At 35.9% G+C, this 18,236-nt stretch overlaps 1 protein-coding gene across 1 annotated transcript in view; it reads right to left on the reverse strand.

The window, feature by feature from the left end:
• Positions 1 to 17,560, reverse strand: part of LOC121409733 (dentin sialophosphoprotein-like) — a 137,247-nt gene extending 119,687 nt beyond the window's left edge. The window contains exon 1 of the mRNA XM_041601640.1: positions 17,466 to 17,560. Within this exon, the coding sequence (XP_041457574.1) occupies positions 17,466 to 17,525 (60 nt within the window). The 5' untranslated portion in view covers positions 17,526 to 17,560. The remainder of the gene's footprint in view (positions 1 to 17,465) is intronic.
• Between the last annotated feature and the right edge of the window lie 676 nt (positions 17,561 to 18,236).

Genomic DNA, 18,236 nt, shown 5'->3' on the forward strand with positions numbered 1-18,236 from the left:
AAATGGGGTCAACACTGTGACTTGCTCAAATTAATTTTCTGAAGTGGTAGGCACGCAAAATCAGTAACATGGATACCAGCAGCCCTTGTAATGACCTAAGGTCTCACATTCATCTAATGCTGTATAAAGCAAGAACAAGGAAGTAACAGTATCCAAAAGCACACAAAATTGCGCCAAATTAGACAAGAATAAATAGACCAGACCAAATATTTTCACAATGACTAGCCTTTCGGGGCTGGCCTCAAAAGAGTTAAACCAAACAAAAGAAAGAACTCAAGGAATCGCACCAAATTCAACTTGCCATGGCTAAAATGACTTGAGAAACACTTGCTATTACCTTGGTGCAATGAAAGCACATGGTTTTAGATGGACACTGAGAAGTGAAGCCAAACAAATTAATGACACTGTTAAAGTGAGGCTTTGTAAATTCAATAAGTACAGTACATACTATTTCTTGTTCAAAATATTCCCCTAATTCACCAGCAATGTACAGAGAGCAGCCATGCAAGGAGGGTTCTAAATTCTATGACCTTTTCTCCACTTGAGACAATTGCTCCAATTAACAAACTAGTGTAGGCATGATGTACAGTGTACATACATGGACATCGTACATTGTGCCTTGCCCGACATAGAACTGATTCACATACATGTACACGTAACCCTACATAGGAATCTTAAAATATACAGAAAAGAATGGAATACATCACAAACCCGGTGAATATCTTCAAAGCAATTGTGGAGTTTATACTTGGCAAGCTATATATACAGTACATGTACAATGTACAGCAGGTGACAAGGCATATGCTCCTGCTACATTCGCTCGGTCTTCATATCTCAGAGGGCATAGGGTTAGAGTTAGGATTGTAATAGTTTTGTGGTTCAGAATTTTTTTAAAGATTTGGGTTTATTTAGTTTAGAGGTTAGATTTTATGTATGGCATATTTCCCATCGGAGCAAATTTCATGGAACCATACAGCACATACAGTATGATATTGAACCTTTTTCATGTACACTCTAAAAATCAAGGATTTAAAATAAGTCCAGATCAGCTGTGGATAGTGACCAGCCGAATGTTGGATTTATTTTAAATCCTTAAGATTAACTTTCAAATCTCAAAAGATTTAAATTCAAATCTTTTAGATTTATATTTAAATCTACAAGGTTTAAAACTAAATATAATATTCGGTTGGTCACTATTCACAGCTGATCTGGATTTACTTGAAATCCTTGGTTTTTTACAGTGTAGGTGTCTTACTGCTCATTATTATCATTATCACTCTATCAATTAATTTATTTGCAAAAGGACTTAAGAATAGCAGAACAGCAACACTACTCGGTAGTTTTCCATTTCAGAATGAGACATAAATCAGAAGTTGGCCAACCACTAACTGACAATTTAAATAAGATGCAAACTTGAGAAACTGGCACAAAGAAGATAGCAAGGTAATCCCTTAGACAAACATTGAATGAATGACTGTTGATTGATATCACAAATCGGGGCCCCGTCTTACAAAGAGCTACTATTGATTCGATCAACACATGGAAATCCATCAATGTCATATTTTTTCTACAGAAAATTTGCACAATGTCTTTGTGATTTTGTAAAGAGAAGCAGACTGAATTTTCAAGAAAACAACCAATGTATGAAGACATGTATCCATCATATCTACATGTATAAAACATTTTGAACAAACTTGTAGTTTAGAAGTTGACGTTGCTGGCTTTCCATAATTGTAGTCGATTGGATCAATCGCAACTCTTTGTGAGACGGGCCCTGGTTATCCAACCATATCAATGTTTCTTGTTGTGACAGTCCTGTCTACTACCAGAGTTCAGAAATATATGAACTACCTCTGTTCATTTCACGTATGAGACAAGAGTAAACAGGTATGAAAGGCCTACTGTTTTATGGGAAGAAAATACATATTTGCACACAATAATAAAATTATTGAATCAACAAAAAAGAATTGTGAAGTACAATATCATAAAGTATACTATGGATTTTATTTCATTTTTATTTTTCAAAAAATACACTATTAACATGTACATGTAGACCCTATTGATAAAAACAAATTAGGTATTTATTTGTTTGATTTGTTAATAATCATACAACGACCAATATTACATTACACAAATTGAAGCAAGTATTAGTAGATTGGAACTTCCATGGAAGATTACTGTAAAAATATGATTGGAGACTGGAGTGTGGTATTCTACATGGGCAATTCAATATAATTTTTTCTTCATTCTATCAGAATTATTTGTGGAAAAACTAAATACTATAAATCAAATAAATACAAGTATGCCTATAGTATGTAAATACTAAATTTGCATTCCTTAAAAAGAACAATACTTTAAAATCGTATCGTCTTGTATTTCATGACCAACTCTGCAACAAGACAAGTAATGCAACTCATTTTTAAATTTCAAGCAAGACAAAAGATGTTGCTAAAAATCCTATTGAAGATAACAATCAAATAGTGCAAATTTAATTTGAATGGAATTTAAACAATATCCCCCACTTCCTCTATATTTTCTTTTTATAGACTTGATTTGGCTTTATTTTCTTGACTGGCTGACCTGCTTGTATTTGCAGTGAACAGCGGGAGTTCCTAGCCACAGGCTTACAGACCGGTACCATGGTTCCACTTGATTTGGGGTGCATGAACCCCTCCCTAAACCCGGGATTATCACTGATTGGGTGGATATACATGTGTAGTAATCCTACATGCAACATTTTTAAGACAGAATATCAATGTCAAAGCAAATCTAGAAAACAGATAACACTTTCCTTGAAGACACATACATGTATAGACAGTAGACACTTTTCCTTAGAATTCAGTGAATCTTTGGAAACATTATTTCCATGAAATAACTCTGGAATACTAAATAGAGTATTCCTAATATTGATCGTTCTTGTTTCTGGTGTAGGGGCTCTTTGGAGGGGGATAAAAATCACAAAATTGATAGTGGATAGTACATTTTATCCATAGAATTTAAAGAATTAGCTTGCATTGTTTTAATAGCAAGTAACAACTGACCAGAGGGATGCAGTGATGACTGAAATGATCGTAAAGGTGAAATATAAGGCAGAAAAATATATTATTTCCTATAGTGTTTGACACCTCTGCCTACACGTAGATACACCCCATATCTTTGGTAATTCTAAACGTTTGCCTAAGGAGACGTGGAAGTGTAGCTTGAATTCAGAAGAGATGCAGGACAGAGTTAGAACAGGTCTTTAAAATTAGAACCCATCTCATTCATTTGCAGTCAGTGTGATATCTGATACAAATGCACTCTAATTCCTGCGGATTGGTATTTTTACCCCCTTAGACTTTCAAGGGAAACGGATGACCGTTTCACTGAATGCAGTGTGTGTGTGTGTGAAGCCATTTCATCTTGGGTTAACATCTACCTTCTCTGTTAAAGTGATTGGTTAACATCGGTTTGACTTTTAAAAAATCTGAGCTAGAAGGTCATACTTGTCACCTGTGTCTGTGATATGTTCTAAAAATGAAGCCTAGAAAAAATTGCGTTCGAAAATGATTTAGTGCTTCAAAAATCAAAATATAAAGTGACCGGAAACACCATCTTAATTTCATCCCATACACTTATGTGTACTATTTAGGTGTCTATAAGACGCCTATTTACAAAATCGGGATTTGCCTTGTAGTTTTAGCTTTTCATTCTCAATAATGGTTGTTTTCAGGGTTTATTAGTTCTAATACATGCACTTGTACACATGTTTCACCTTGGTTTGAGAAATTTTTAATCGGCTGCTCACAAAGTTAAACAATACCTTTAAAAGTCCTCTTATATACATGTAACAGGTCAGTAGTGTATGCAGGGGGGGGGGGGGAGAGTTACAGGTGTTCAAGCCCCCTCCTAGAAACGACCTAAAATTTGTGGTGAAGACCTTTTCTCTTTTTTTCTATTGTTAACATTTCATTCAGCTAGAAAACCCCTCCATGTTTAAAAAAAAAACCCTGCATACGCTACTGTAACAGGTAAATATAGCATTAAAGGTCTTCGAATGAAATATGGGAGAGCAACACATCACAATTATAATCATTCCTGTACCCTTGTTGTGTTTTTCAAAAGTTGTAAGCACTGTCATTATTCTAACTTACAATGTTCATCTGTTCATGTTGAAGGGCCTATTTTCTAATAAGACATCATTGATAAATATTTACCAAAATTCACATGAAACCCTTGTGTGTTAAATATTCTGTTACCAATCATTTCAACTGTCACTAAACTTAGCTGAGAATCCTGTGAGCATACATGTATCTCTGTGCTGTCAGTGTAGAGACCTAAAGATTTATTGCATTAAGATATATTAAAAGGCCTATGAGAAAGGTACACCAGCTAAGTACATGTAAATGGAATTTGCCATACTTTAATAAATACTGATACTTTACACTAAGCCTTCAAGATTTCATTTCATGAAAAGTCGGTAATCTGCTCTTGCAAATATCAATATGACTTTCGCTATCTGTTCAGAATACAGAAAATATGCCGCATAATTTAAGTATATACAATGATCAACTAAATGTATTTAAACAAATGTCAATCGTGATGGTGAAGTTCACATCATATCCTTGAATATATGAGGGCAGTCAGAGTTACATGTAGTAGACATGATAAAACAGATATGTTGAAATTTGAACTAAACACAGAGTTGTATTGAATTACACTGTACTGTCTGTACATGTACATTAAAATATAATGAATCTACTAATAGGGTCATATAGGGAGACATAGTTTCCTTTGAAGTACATTTTAATATCAAGTCCATAGTGGTATTACTAGGGACAGTGATTTTCCGCGATCGCGGAAAACGGACGGAATTCACGGAAAATGCTTTTTGAAACGGAAAGTGGCATTTCAAACGGAAAATCACGGAAAATGCATTTTCCCTCAAAATACACAGAATAGCAACAGAAATTACTCCAAAATCACAACAAAATGAGTATATTAGATGGCCACAAAACCCCAGAAAACACGATCTCACTTCGCTACAATCATGACAATTCACAAATAATGACTGCACCCGACATCAGCACACTCGATTGTACAGTACCCCACGCCCATACCCGGCCAGCCGCGCCGGCCGGGTTGGGCTTCACTGCACTGTACACATATTGTTCCAACTATGCACGGTCGTGTGTTGCTGCCCTCTACGTTTGAAGATGTAACAGCACGATATCGTGGTCTTAAAATTCAAGATGGCGGATTGGCAAAAGCCGTTGACTGATGATAACGATGTCAGAAAAACCCCCAAATTATCGATGAAAAATCATTTCACCGTGAAATAATGCTAATGATGCGAGAGGTGAGGATGTATGCATGCTAAATGTCTTTGTAAAAATAATACTTACACCCGCATAGATCCGATTAGAATGGATTCTATTGTGTTGTTGGTACAGTAGCAGATATAAAGTTTGACCAGTGCGAGTGTTCGTTCATTTTGCTATTCAATTTGGAAACGGAATTGTCACTTTTCCGTGTGTACAAAGTCAATGGGGAAACGGAATTTCCGTTTTCTGACGTGCTGAAACGGAATTTGAGATTTTCTGAAACGGAAAAGGCAATTTTTGAAACGGAAAATCACTGTCCCTATATTACCCATCTTTTGTTAAAAATCTACTAGGACATGCCAAGGGAAATATGCACTGTGCTCATGTTAAAAGAGAAGGCATAAACAAACTTGTGTCTTCAGTATGTCATCCATTTCACTTTAAGTACCTCTGCAAAATTTATGACCTTGGTACTTTGTAATTCATGACATCCTATTTTGCCCAATGCAAATCAACATTTCAAGTTGTCTAAATGAAGTTGCACAAGAGAAATAATCTTATTAATCATCTGGCAATGCATGATGGTATTTTTACATTGAACAATTTGTAGATACAAAATCAATATTTTCCTCTATTACAAAATTATGAAATATTCACATAATAAAAACAGTGAATAATTTAGTAATAATACAATCTACACCTCTAAATGAAGTCATGGAAGTGAGTATGACGTCCCAAATTTGTTCATCCGCCATTTGTTGACAATGGATTTCATAATTGCTGAAGAAATGGAAATTGACCAAAACAAATATCATTTCACGGAATGCCCATTTCACATTTTTTTTTCATCTATCTTCAAATCTCGTAACAGATGTAATGGTGTGGCTGTGGGAAGTCATCGAAACGAGTACGGAATTCAGCCATAACTTCTGGGGCCACGCACCCATCGACAGGTGGTATAACACCACCGGGTTACCCCCATCGCATTTTCGTAATCGCACGGTTCTGTACCTCGAAAGTAACAATGATTTCTCACCTTATGTGGAGGTTGGAGGACCCTGACCCTGTGGGTCGGCAATTGATCTTCCAGGGGTAGATATTCATTAAATGAAAATGTGGAGCTCGAGTAGGTTCCGCAAAGATAGTAGTCGCAAATGGATCCGTATCGTTCATATACTGTACTCTGCAAGTGTACGTCGCCATGTTGCCTGCTCGTACACATGCAATGCAATGACACTTGTTGGATCAATATGAGACTTTTGGTTGGCGATTGATCCCGCGGTGAAAACAGGGATCGAAGTTCGGTGGCTCCGTCGGCTCCGTCCAGAGCGCAATGTACACCCCCACACAGAGGACCGAAAGAAAACACACACTCTAGTATGGAGGAGTGCTTTTGTAAACAATGACTAAACTTTCTGCTATTTTTAGGAAACTTTGTCTTTGGGTCACTAGTAGTTAGAGGAAGACTGTCTACAGCTTATCATAAAGCAAAGATCCATTGCTGATTAGTCATGTCATTAACTCATGCTCATTGGTAACACCCCGGTAACACCCGAATCCATGGGGAATCCACCTATGGCGAACGGGGGGGACTACATGCCCCCTAAATGTGTTCATGACCAAGAGGGGGTGGGGAATAAAACGGAAAGAAAGGTAAAAAACCGGATGAAATATCATATTACTTTCTGAATATCAAATTCTATCGCAAAATTCAATTTTGTAAGAAAGAGGTCAACATTTTGGCTCACTAGATTTACTCGCTTGTTGTCGGTGAAAGACAAAACTCAAAACTTAAAATGAAAGAAAGGCAAACATCGAAGTTGGGTTCAATGGCCTTAAATTGGGAATTAATTGAATCTCAAAGAAAATGTGAATTAAGACGAGAGCCTATAATCCTCGAGAAAATACTACAGGTACAGGGTACACCCTATAATTATAAGCCAACTTTAACTTGAGAAATATGAATCGAGGCTCTTAAAATGGTGAATGTCTCCTCTAAGCATGAAGGTCTCGATAATAGCCAGGATTTCGATAAAATATGTCAAAACACTTACATATATTTATGTAAGTCATGGATATAATATACCGCAGTTTGATAGATCTTCATTGAATTCCCTGGCAGGGGCCACGGACAATTTTTGAAAGTGTAAGTGGGACTGAGCCGAAAGCTTTTTTTTTTGGGGGGGGCTAAAAAATCATGCAAGAAATCCTAATTAGATGGCCACTTTTACTTTTAGTGGGGTCCCGAGGGCTAGAGCTGCTCCTTCCCCACCCCCGTTCCGCGCCCATGCTACATTTCGCCCTGAAGTTACCAAGTTTAAGGAGGATTGGTGTAGATTCATTCATACCATTTCAAACTGAAAACAGTTTATGTACTAATAATTGTATTTCCGCTCATTTAAAAAGTCATAAATAACATCACATGTATCAACACAAAATGTGTCTCATCTAAAAGTTTGACATAAAACAACTGCCTCGATACCGCCAAGAATAACAACACCGAAAGTGTCTAAACAACCCCAGAGGGACCAAAAGTTCAACAAAGTTACAACAGACAGGGAGCAATAAAATACTGCACGAACTTGACTCCAGTGTACAAGCCACAATTATGTGGATATATACGAAACTGTGTACAGGAAAGTACAAGCAATCAATAGGCATAAATTCAAGGTTTTGTTAATCTAATCATGATCTAACGGTGGTAAATTGAGGACACAGAGGCGCATGCATGAAGACCTCTGCCCCCTCCCCCCCCCCCTTCCATCCGTTATCCCATTTCCTGTCCTTCTGAACATATAAATGAAAACATACAAGTGTATATACAATCCAGGGAGCGTTTAATTAAAGAACTTGTCGGTTTATCCGACAAATCTTGTTTTATCCGACAATTTTTTTTATATATAGTATCAGTGCTTCTCAGCCAATCAAATTCAAGGAAAGTTGTCAGATCTGACAACTTGTCGGATTTATATTTCTGTTTCAGATTTGAGAGTTTGCCCTTTCCCATGATTTATGTTTTAATCTTATATACATGCAAAATAATAAAACAGTAAAAGTGTCACCCATCGGTTGTTCCATTCAAATACCAGAGACAGATAGCAAACAAGATGTGGAAGGATGGGGAGGATGTGATGCTGACGAGCGACTATAGTCACTTTAAGAATATATTTCAAGTGAGGAGTAGACCTGTACCATTTACATATAACATCTTTAACACTTTTTGAAAATACAATTATTTCATTACAGGGGCCGCGGAACGGTTTTCAAGTGGGAGGACTGAGCCAAAAGTGTGTGGGGGGCTGACCATGCTAAAAATCACAATCATATGGTAATTTTTACGTTGTTGTACACGGTTTTGGAAAAAAGTGGGAGCTGAAGCCCCCATCCCCGGTTCCGCGGCCCCTGCATTATCAGGTATAGGCCATCTTTCATAAGATACAATTTCCAATAATAGATAAACCTGATACATGATTTCTCCACTGACATTTGCTGACTCTTTGATCTAGTCTATTGTAATGTCCCTGTCACGATAAATAATATCACAAAACGGATGAATATGCCTTGTTTCATACTTTTATAAGTCAACTGTAATTTTACTTTTGTTACGAGTTGCAGCCTTCACATTTTTTTCATCTGTATATAATTTAAAAACCCCGAAATACATACTGTACATTTGAAAACAGGAAACACATTTACAACTAATCGACCTTAACCTTTTGCCCACGATACATTCATTAAACCATCACTATGAAAAAAAAATAACAATGACACTTCCTATGGAATAGGGTAAAAGAACGAAAAAGGTATAATCTATACATGTTTCTACAATATACATAATCACGTTTCAATGCTGTCAGAAATAAAGGTTAAAAGGGGACACAATAGACATCATTATAATTGTTTTAGACCGAGTATATATAGCTGAGACAATGATTTAGGGTTTCCGATGAAAAGTATAACACTTCTGATTTAATTTGATTTGAATTGAATTCATTTTTTCCACTTTTGTTTTCGTTTACAATTCATAATTATACATAGATTCATGACAAACAAAGACTAATTGGATTAAAAATTAAAGCTGAAAAAGTAAACATGTCTAGATAAGGAAAAATGTATTCGGTGACTAAGGTACAATCAAGTTTGAAAAGAGGTTTCTGTGGGAAGATACAGAAGTGGTGGAACCTTAAATAAAAGCAGGGTATAATGACAATTTGCTGTTTTTTATGAAAGAAAAAAAATACAGGATTAGCCCAAAACTTTCATGAATTCTATCGCGGAATGTCTAGCGGAATGTCTAATGAAATCATGCTCAATTTACTCGGGTGGTTAATAGCCACTCTCATAACGAACAAATAAATAATTCAAAGGAAATTATAGCTTATTTCCGCTGTAAAGGAAAAGGTGAAAACCAACATTCCCGTCATGGAAATGATTTTAGTTGACATTCAGGCATTATGAAGTTCGTTGCACTATTTCCATGATTGCATAACAAAGAGTTGTGTATTTCATACGACTTAATTACTTCCTCATTAGCCTATGAATTATTTTTTGATGATATATATAGTGAGTGGATCGAGTTAATTAAATGTAAACACTTAATTCGTTATATGCCCCTATTATAGAAATCTATTGACATATATTTTATTATTATAAAAAAAACGAATTGTACAATATAATTATCTGTTTAGATATATATTTCTTATTTAAACTATTCCAACACTGCAGCTCTAAGAGGTATATCGCTAAAACACCTTTAGAGAAGGGCTTTTCCGTCATTTTCCTATCTTTTTGATAATCATGTCATATACCTCTGCCAATCAGTATATACTGTACGTCGATATTTTCAGAGCGCGTTCGTTTCTTGAAGACCATGCACATTCCGATGCTTAAAAGGTATATGATCCAAGATAACATCCCAGTATTTCGAAGGTTCATGACCTTGAACTGCCAGTTCCATAAACACATTCAGAAACATGAACTGAAAGTAGAACACGAGGGGGGGGGGGGGGGGGATAAACTAGGAGCAAAGTAGTCCATTCAATCAAAGTTCAAAGATGTTCAGGCAAGTATAGTCGCGGGTAATTTAAATCGTCAAATTTAATTTACGGCGGCTTTTTAAATGATTGATAAGCATGCATTGCCATGTTTGTTGAGCTGAAAATGTATGGAGAAAAGAAGCCCTATCTCGTATTTCACATACATTCTTCAATTGAACTTTGACATCTGCAAAGAAAGTAATCTGCATGCAGTATCAACGCATGAATGTTCCCTCGAGTTTATTTAAATGCGGGTTCAAATGCCTTTTTAAAATCTACCCCATTTTCAATAAAAGAAAGTGTAAAAGTGTAGCGTTGTGGCCCAGTGGATTAGTCTTCGGGCTTTGAAACAGAGGGTCTTGGGTTCGAATCCCAGCCATGGCGTAATTTCCTTCAGCAAGAAACTGATCCACAATGTGCTGCACTCAACCCAGGTGAGATAAATGGGTACCGGTAGGAAGTAATTCCTCAAGAAGCTGTGTGCGCTGCATGTGAACGCCTATAGCTTATATAGCCGGGTAATATAGGAGCGCCTTGTATGTGCGCAATATAAATACCCTATATTATTATTAAAATGATGTATGTTAATATACAAAATTTGGGTAAAACTTTAAAGGAAACGGTTTCTCAAATTATGTTTGAAATGAAACCCGAACTTTAACTTTGAACTTCGTTTATATTAATGTCCTGGATGAATGGGTCATGCTATCTATTATAAATTTGACAAAACTTGAATAATAAAGGAATTGATTCCTCTTCGATTTTGAATAAATAAATAATTTGTCACCTTTGCTTAGTGTGTAACGTGGCAATGAATTATTAAATTAGACCATGGACCTACAAGGTAGATCATATGTTGACAATTGTGTTAATTGTGATTCATTTCCTATAATTTATTTCGGTATAATACCACAAGTGTTTTAGACCGGTGATACGTTTTGTTAATTTTCCAGTTGGGAACAACGTTTATAAATGTTCACCCGTTTAAATATCAAATGTCATTCGAATAATGCTAAGGATATAGGGTAAGTCTCAAGTTTATGGCAGAAGCTATAAAAGCTCATCAATTTTATTAAGGATGAGGGAAATAAAACTTAACACGATCAAACTAAGATGTAAAATAAGAAAGTCAAGGCGTTTTAAAGTTATTGTCAGAAAATAGTCAATATGCATGTAATGTCCGCTGTTGGTGCAATGCTATTCATTATTTTATTTTTCTATGATGAGTATGGAAGTATAGCCATATTGATGGGAAAATGATTATTTTGAGATTTCACTGATAGAAAACTTTCCTCATTGTTATTCGAAGTCGTATTTTTTGATGAATTGAATGTACAGTGAAAATGCTACTTACAAGCTGGTTCGCATATAAACTGATCAGGTATAGTTGGCATTCAAAGATCTAACAGCATTTTTTTAAGATAATAATTATGTATTGTTTAAAAGTTGAACATCATATTGTTAAAAAGTTGAACAATAAGTTGAACGCAATACCCAATCAGATGTTTCCATGTAGCCCCCTCTCCTGGCTGCTATTGCTTCAAGCACCTATGTGCTTATAATACTGCTGGCCCCTGTATTTTACCGAACTATATCACATGCTTAGGTATGATTTAATTATCAGTCTTGTTTGTATTATTTACATTGTATTTTAAATTGTCACATTTAATTTGTATTCATTCAATTATGTGAACATGTTAATCTATCATTGATTTCTGAATAAAATGCAGAAACTCCTGCAAAAAAAAAGATCAGAGAAAACTCGCTTAGCGTTTCTTAATTGTGTAATATATATTTTACTATATAAAATTGGAGAGAAAAAAATGTCCATATTGGTTGTTTGTACTAAATCTTGATTAGAAAAGCTTATTTTTTCACGGATCTAGTAAAACAAAATTGGATTCAATCCCATTTCATTTTATAGTCCGAAGTATGGAAATTCATTTTGCTCACAGCATAGCCTACCCCATTATTTTGTTAAACACCGACATTACATGCAATATTACCTCATAATTAGCCCCTGCAATCATTCGGAGTGACAAAGATACAGTAATGAAAACATAGTTTCTACAGAATACTAGACATACAAAATAATGTTATTAATAAAAATAGAAACTTGTAAATGTGAAAGTGAAGAGCCGTAAAAGCTTTTATTTTCATGATTCGAGGTATACTCAAGAACAGTTGGAAACCAACTTCGCTACCAGAGATTGATGAGCCCCGAAGCCGCGCGTCCAAATAGATTCTTATGTTTCCAGTGTGATCAAGAATTTGAATGACGTCACAGTGTTGGTTGTGAGGTCATCCGTATTCTCTGAGGTGATGAGCAGTTATCATTACTCTGTGACGTTTGTCTAGAAAGGGGTCATAGCCGCGCCCATGGGGGGAAGAGGGGTGAAAGGAATCGGATGGGTGGTGCTTTTGCCATTTGAATATGATTAATCTATATTCAGCTGCTCGCGCTGCATTCTGGAAAAGCTAAATATCTGGTACTTCCAATTTCTATCTAAAAATTGACGATAAAAGAAACAAATTGAATTAGTAATGTTTGTTTGTATTTTGTTGACAGAAAATAAGTCCATCCATCTATCTATCTATCTTTCTTTCTTTCTATCTATCTGTCTGTCTATCTGTCTGCCTATCGGTATGTCTGTCTGTCTATCCATCCATCTATTTCCAATATGAAGAAAAATGCAAATTCAATGTACCGGTATAGAGAGGTATAATCAAAATATAATACAAACTTATTTTTACAAATAGTAGATCACAGCCCTGTAGCATTAGTTACACAAAACAAAGGATAATGTCAAAATAGTTTAATCTCATAATCCTGTGTTACACTGCATGTAGACCATTCATGTTAAACTTTAGTATTCAAACTCATGTACATAATAATTGGTGTTAAATGAATCATAGTTGTACAATAAATCGGTTATAACTTTTAGTGTCGGCATGTACAAAAAAATCAATTGGTTATGAAGCAGACAACCTTTTCCCAAATATTTCTAATATTTTCAGCTCATTGTTCAATAGCTTTCCTTTTTTTGTTCTGAACATTATTGTTATTGTACATGTATCATTTTGTTATTTGGTTATTGTGTAACGTTATAATTGAACTTGAACTGTATCGTACTGTTATATGTCGCAGAGTCCATGGAGCAATTGATGAAGTCTGCAAGAGGGCGACATTCATCTTCAGTCCCGGGTTTTAAAGTCGATCAGGGGAAGGATTTTGCGTCACATGTTCGAATAGTATAACTAGTAAAGAGGGGCCAAAAATCTGACAAGCCCCCCCCCCCACCTCTGCAAAACAAACAACAAAAAATATGAGGTCAGAAGTCACCGCCATTTCCGAAGCACTTTGCTTAAAAATATTTTGATAAGTAAGAAAACAAAACTAAACAAAAAACAAGAAAAAAAAAGGTCATCAAATTATTTCAAGTGTTGAGACATGCACCCTGCCTTCACGCCCTGTGCTTGTATGCTTCATACAATATATATTATATACAATATAAATTATTATAGGGCCTTCTATTGATTAAATATTGATTATAATTTGTCATTTCTCTTTTTATGAGGAGTTACTACAATAATGTAGACAGCTATTTTCGTTCATTAAATGACAAATTTGTTGGAAGCTTGACCAATATTGCGAATTCATTAACTTTTAAAAAATTAAACCATAGTTATAATGTGCTCTTGTAATAAATTTTTCAAGGTAACAAAATTGTTTTATTGCATAATGCGTCCTATATTGACTGCATTTTTATTTTGTTGTTGTTGTGTAATATGCTGTAAGGAATCATAGTATTTTGAATCTTATTACGACCAATATGCGTTATCAGGTTAAGCGCCCCTTTACATACCACACAATAATGTGCTGTGGTGTAATTACAAATGACATGGACACACTGAAGATAATTATAGGACCAACACATTTTGCAAATAGGCATAGAATGTAAAGGTCAAAGTGTAGTTATTAAAGGGAAAGCCCCCCCCCCCCCTTCGACAAAAGTGTGATTTGAATAAAAGGACACAAATCAAACGAGCATTTATAACGCTGAAAATTTGATGAAAATTGGAAGTAAGATAAGTAAGTTAAGACATTCTAGGACTTAGTTGTTTGTTTTTTATCACACAGTTTTTGGCACAATAATATGAAAATGAGAGAGCTTGTAATGTTACTCACTAGGTTGTTGGATGAATTATATATATATTATTCTTTTTGGGCAGATTTGACTATGAGACTCTTCAACCAAGAACAATGCGGCAATTCCACATGTTCAGGGAGGAAATCTGTACCACATAATAATGAGGAGAAGGTTAAAATCATTTCATATAATATAATGCGAAGGGAATAGTGAGTGGGGGACATCATTGGTCCTCTCATTTGCATACCGATAAGGGTGAACTTAGAACATTTTTGTAAAATATTAAGTAGAACTTTAACATATCACAACTCACAACATATCACAAAATCACAAAAAAATATTGATGACAAGAGCGGAAAAGGCGGTTTCAAAAACTAATTCTGAAACTGACGAGCCCCCCCCCTATCTGGTTCTCCGCCACTTTTTGCATGGAACTTTTACTCGTTTGATACTATTAAGTTGTTTGTAAGTCATTATTGATAAGAAAGAATGATAACATGTTTTAAGAAATTGGAGGAAAACAATAGAAAAGATAATAAGATGAAAAGACTGAGTGAGAGATGTAGGGAGGGGGGGGGGGGCAGAAGGGAGGGGGCGGAGGGAGAGAAACAGAGAGGAGGAGACAGAAGATGGAGATGTGTGTGTGGGAGAGAGGGAGAGAGAGAGTATTGAAAAGAAGAGATGGAGATATGGAATAGTTATACTACACACCAAACACCGGACAGTGATGGCACAAGCAGGTGTAACATGTTATCTGTCATCATCAATGCACTCCTATCATTCATTATCAAGATTTACTATTCTCACACGTGACACCAAACTTCACCCCGCCGACCATACGCACGCTCAACAATAGGATCTGGTGATGCGGTCATTCAGTCGATGAAAATACGGTTTGTCAAATGACAGAGTCTGGGTTCTAATTGTGATTGTAAAATCTATGTCTTCAAACCTCATAGCTGCAGATTTAATTTATGGGCCTAAACCCCATTTTGATAAAATAATACATTGGAATATTATTTTTGTTGAATCGACATTAATTGGTACTACAGTCTGTGGCGTAATGAACGCACATTGAGGGGTACAAGATGGCGTGTGTGGAAAAAAAGCAAAGAAAGCGAGTTATAATTTTGACCTTTTTAAAAATGAAAATATGATTTCGTGATAGATTTATATTCAGAAAATAACACCATATCATACGCTTTTGTACCTTTCTCCTTCCCCATTTATTTTGTTTTGTATATAGTATATTGGTCGTGTAGTTTTTTGGGGAGAGTGGGGTAATGGCCCGCTAGGCCCCCATCGGTACTCTACTGATAATAGTATTTTAACACCTCTGGGTACGGTCCTCTCACAAAGCTAACTGGGTCGCATTTTTAACACAAAAATCTGTTGTATAGTGTAAGCAACCGCTTATCTACGGTAGATGGTAAAACAGTCATCTATAATCACAACTTCTCAAATCAATCAACTACTAGTACTTAATCTATATACATTTTGTATATAAAAAAATAAAACCAAAGCAGACAAACATTACACTACTATTGGTACAAGGTGAGTATTTGCCTTCTCGACGGTTATTATTATATTTTTAATTAAAAAATAATAATTACTTAGGTACGTGTATAGCGTTCATATTCTAGATCTCATGCGATCTAAACGATAATTGGTATAAAAAAGAAAGGAGCATAGAAAGTAATGGAACTCGAAGAATCAAAATATAGTTCTATTAGTAACCCTGCAAGTTTCCTAACAGAATGCACTCGTACTGAGTCATAAAAGCAACGTGGAACTCTTCTCTCCATTGGCCTTATGCACTGAGCTAATATAAGTTGGCTCTACCAAACTACATTTCGTATGATGCAAACGTTCAAGTGGGTATTATCGGGGAAGTGGAAGAAATTCCTCTCTGGTACCGATCAGTGTGGCCAGACAGAGAGAGAGGTGAACGGAGAATGAAAATGATTGTCTTTATGCATGTTGCTATCTGCAGTAGATATGGAATCACTAATTATAGAATATCATTTGATGAGTTTACAAAGTGAGAAAGAGCGGGAAAAGACGCGAGGTGGTATAATGAACAAAAAATACACATTTCCAACAAAATTACAGCTGAAATAGTTTGATATTCGCAGTAAAACGCATCCCTCTCAACACACTCCTTAATTAACCATAATATATTTCTCGCTTTATTCTAATTAACACAGCCATTATTACTCTAAGGTGGTATTCTACTATTAAATTCAATTGTTTACGAGAGTTATACAGTATTATAAATGTAAATACACACTGTAAAAAATAAAGTGTTAATTTAGCACTTACAGTGCTTGTATAGTGACTGCACTATATACTAGTGATGATTTTCTAGTTTAAATTTGAACTAGAAAATTAGCACTTGTAGTGCAGTCACTAATGCAAGCACTGTAAGTGCTAAATTAGCACTTTGTATTTTTACAGTGCAATTAGTATCATACAGTGTAAAAGATGAACGATTTATTAAACTATCAATAAACAAAAATCCGGTTGATGTCTATTGCTAAAAATAGATCACATTATTATTCCAAGATTAAAATACACACTAAGGAATGGAGGAAGATTAAAAAAAACAGAAAAGGAAGGAAATTCAATGCAAAACTAATCTCAAGCTGAGCCAGAATCATATTCTCCCCTATATAACATGCTTGCCTGTTAGATGTCAAGTTGATTAAATCGACCTGAATAATTTGACGTTTGTCTGGTGTAGATTACAATTATGATCCATTATAGCATCAGGCTAATGTATGCATGGTGTGCGAGGATACAGGAGAGTGAGAGAAAATCACGAAAAGTTTCACTTTCTCTGTAAAATTGGTAGTGGTATATATTTTCTCAATTCAGACAAGAAAACAATTAAAAACTTTAAAACCAAGATAATTTTAAATAGGACAATCTGAAAGCACTGCTGCATAATAGTGATTGTAAAGGCACTCACTCACCTCTCTTTGTTTTTGCCTCTCCGCTCTCTTTTTCCGCCTCTCCTCTATGTTATAAGCCATCTTTCTCAAGCGATGTATAACTCCTCCTTATGTATCCATACAGCATCCGAGGTGTCAAGATCAAGCAAACATGATGATAAAATTAGACACTCCTAGACCCAACACCAGCGGTTAAATGCCTTGATAGCCGAGGTAGACACATCAACGACCAAAACACAGCTGGATGCGGATAGCCAAGAGGTTTCGTTGTTGGGATGATCGGTCCTCATCGAAAAGAAGAGTCACTCAATCTCCAAAACGCATCATTGTCGTTGCATCTTTCTCTCTATATTGGCGGTTTTGTACGAGGAAGAGAGAGTACAAAATTAAAACAGCTTGTTTGCAGCGAGGGCCTTTTTCGGCCCACGCTCGGTGGCACGCGCCAACCCTCCCCAATAATTTGCTTTTATTTTGGCTTCTGTTTCAACGAGAATTATGAAGAAGTCGGGGAAAGTGACTCCCGAAAGAAAATGGTGGTAGTTTAAGAAGGTTGGTGAAATGTGGCCTTGGTTCTCACTCCTGCCGAATCATTCCTCGGGTTACTTACGCGCGCAACCTGATAGGTAAATAATTGGGGATTATGGCGAAGACAGACATTCGTATGTGATTCGGACGTGAGTTGGTGTCTTAAAGGCCCTCTAACTCCAGAGCATGTCAGCGATGGGTCCTTTAAGACCTGCATGTCAAGGGTGCTGTGTTGGCTGAAGCAGTGCTCCAGACACAATAGTAAAT

Source organism: Lytechinus variegatus, chromosome 2 (genome assembly GCF_018143015.1).
Source record: "Lytechinus variegatus isolate NC3 chromosome 2, Lvar_3.0, whole genome shotgun sequence".
NCBI lineage: Eukaryota > Metazoa > Echinodermata > Echinoidea > Temnopleuroida > Toxopneustidae > Lytechinus > Lytechinus variegatus.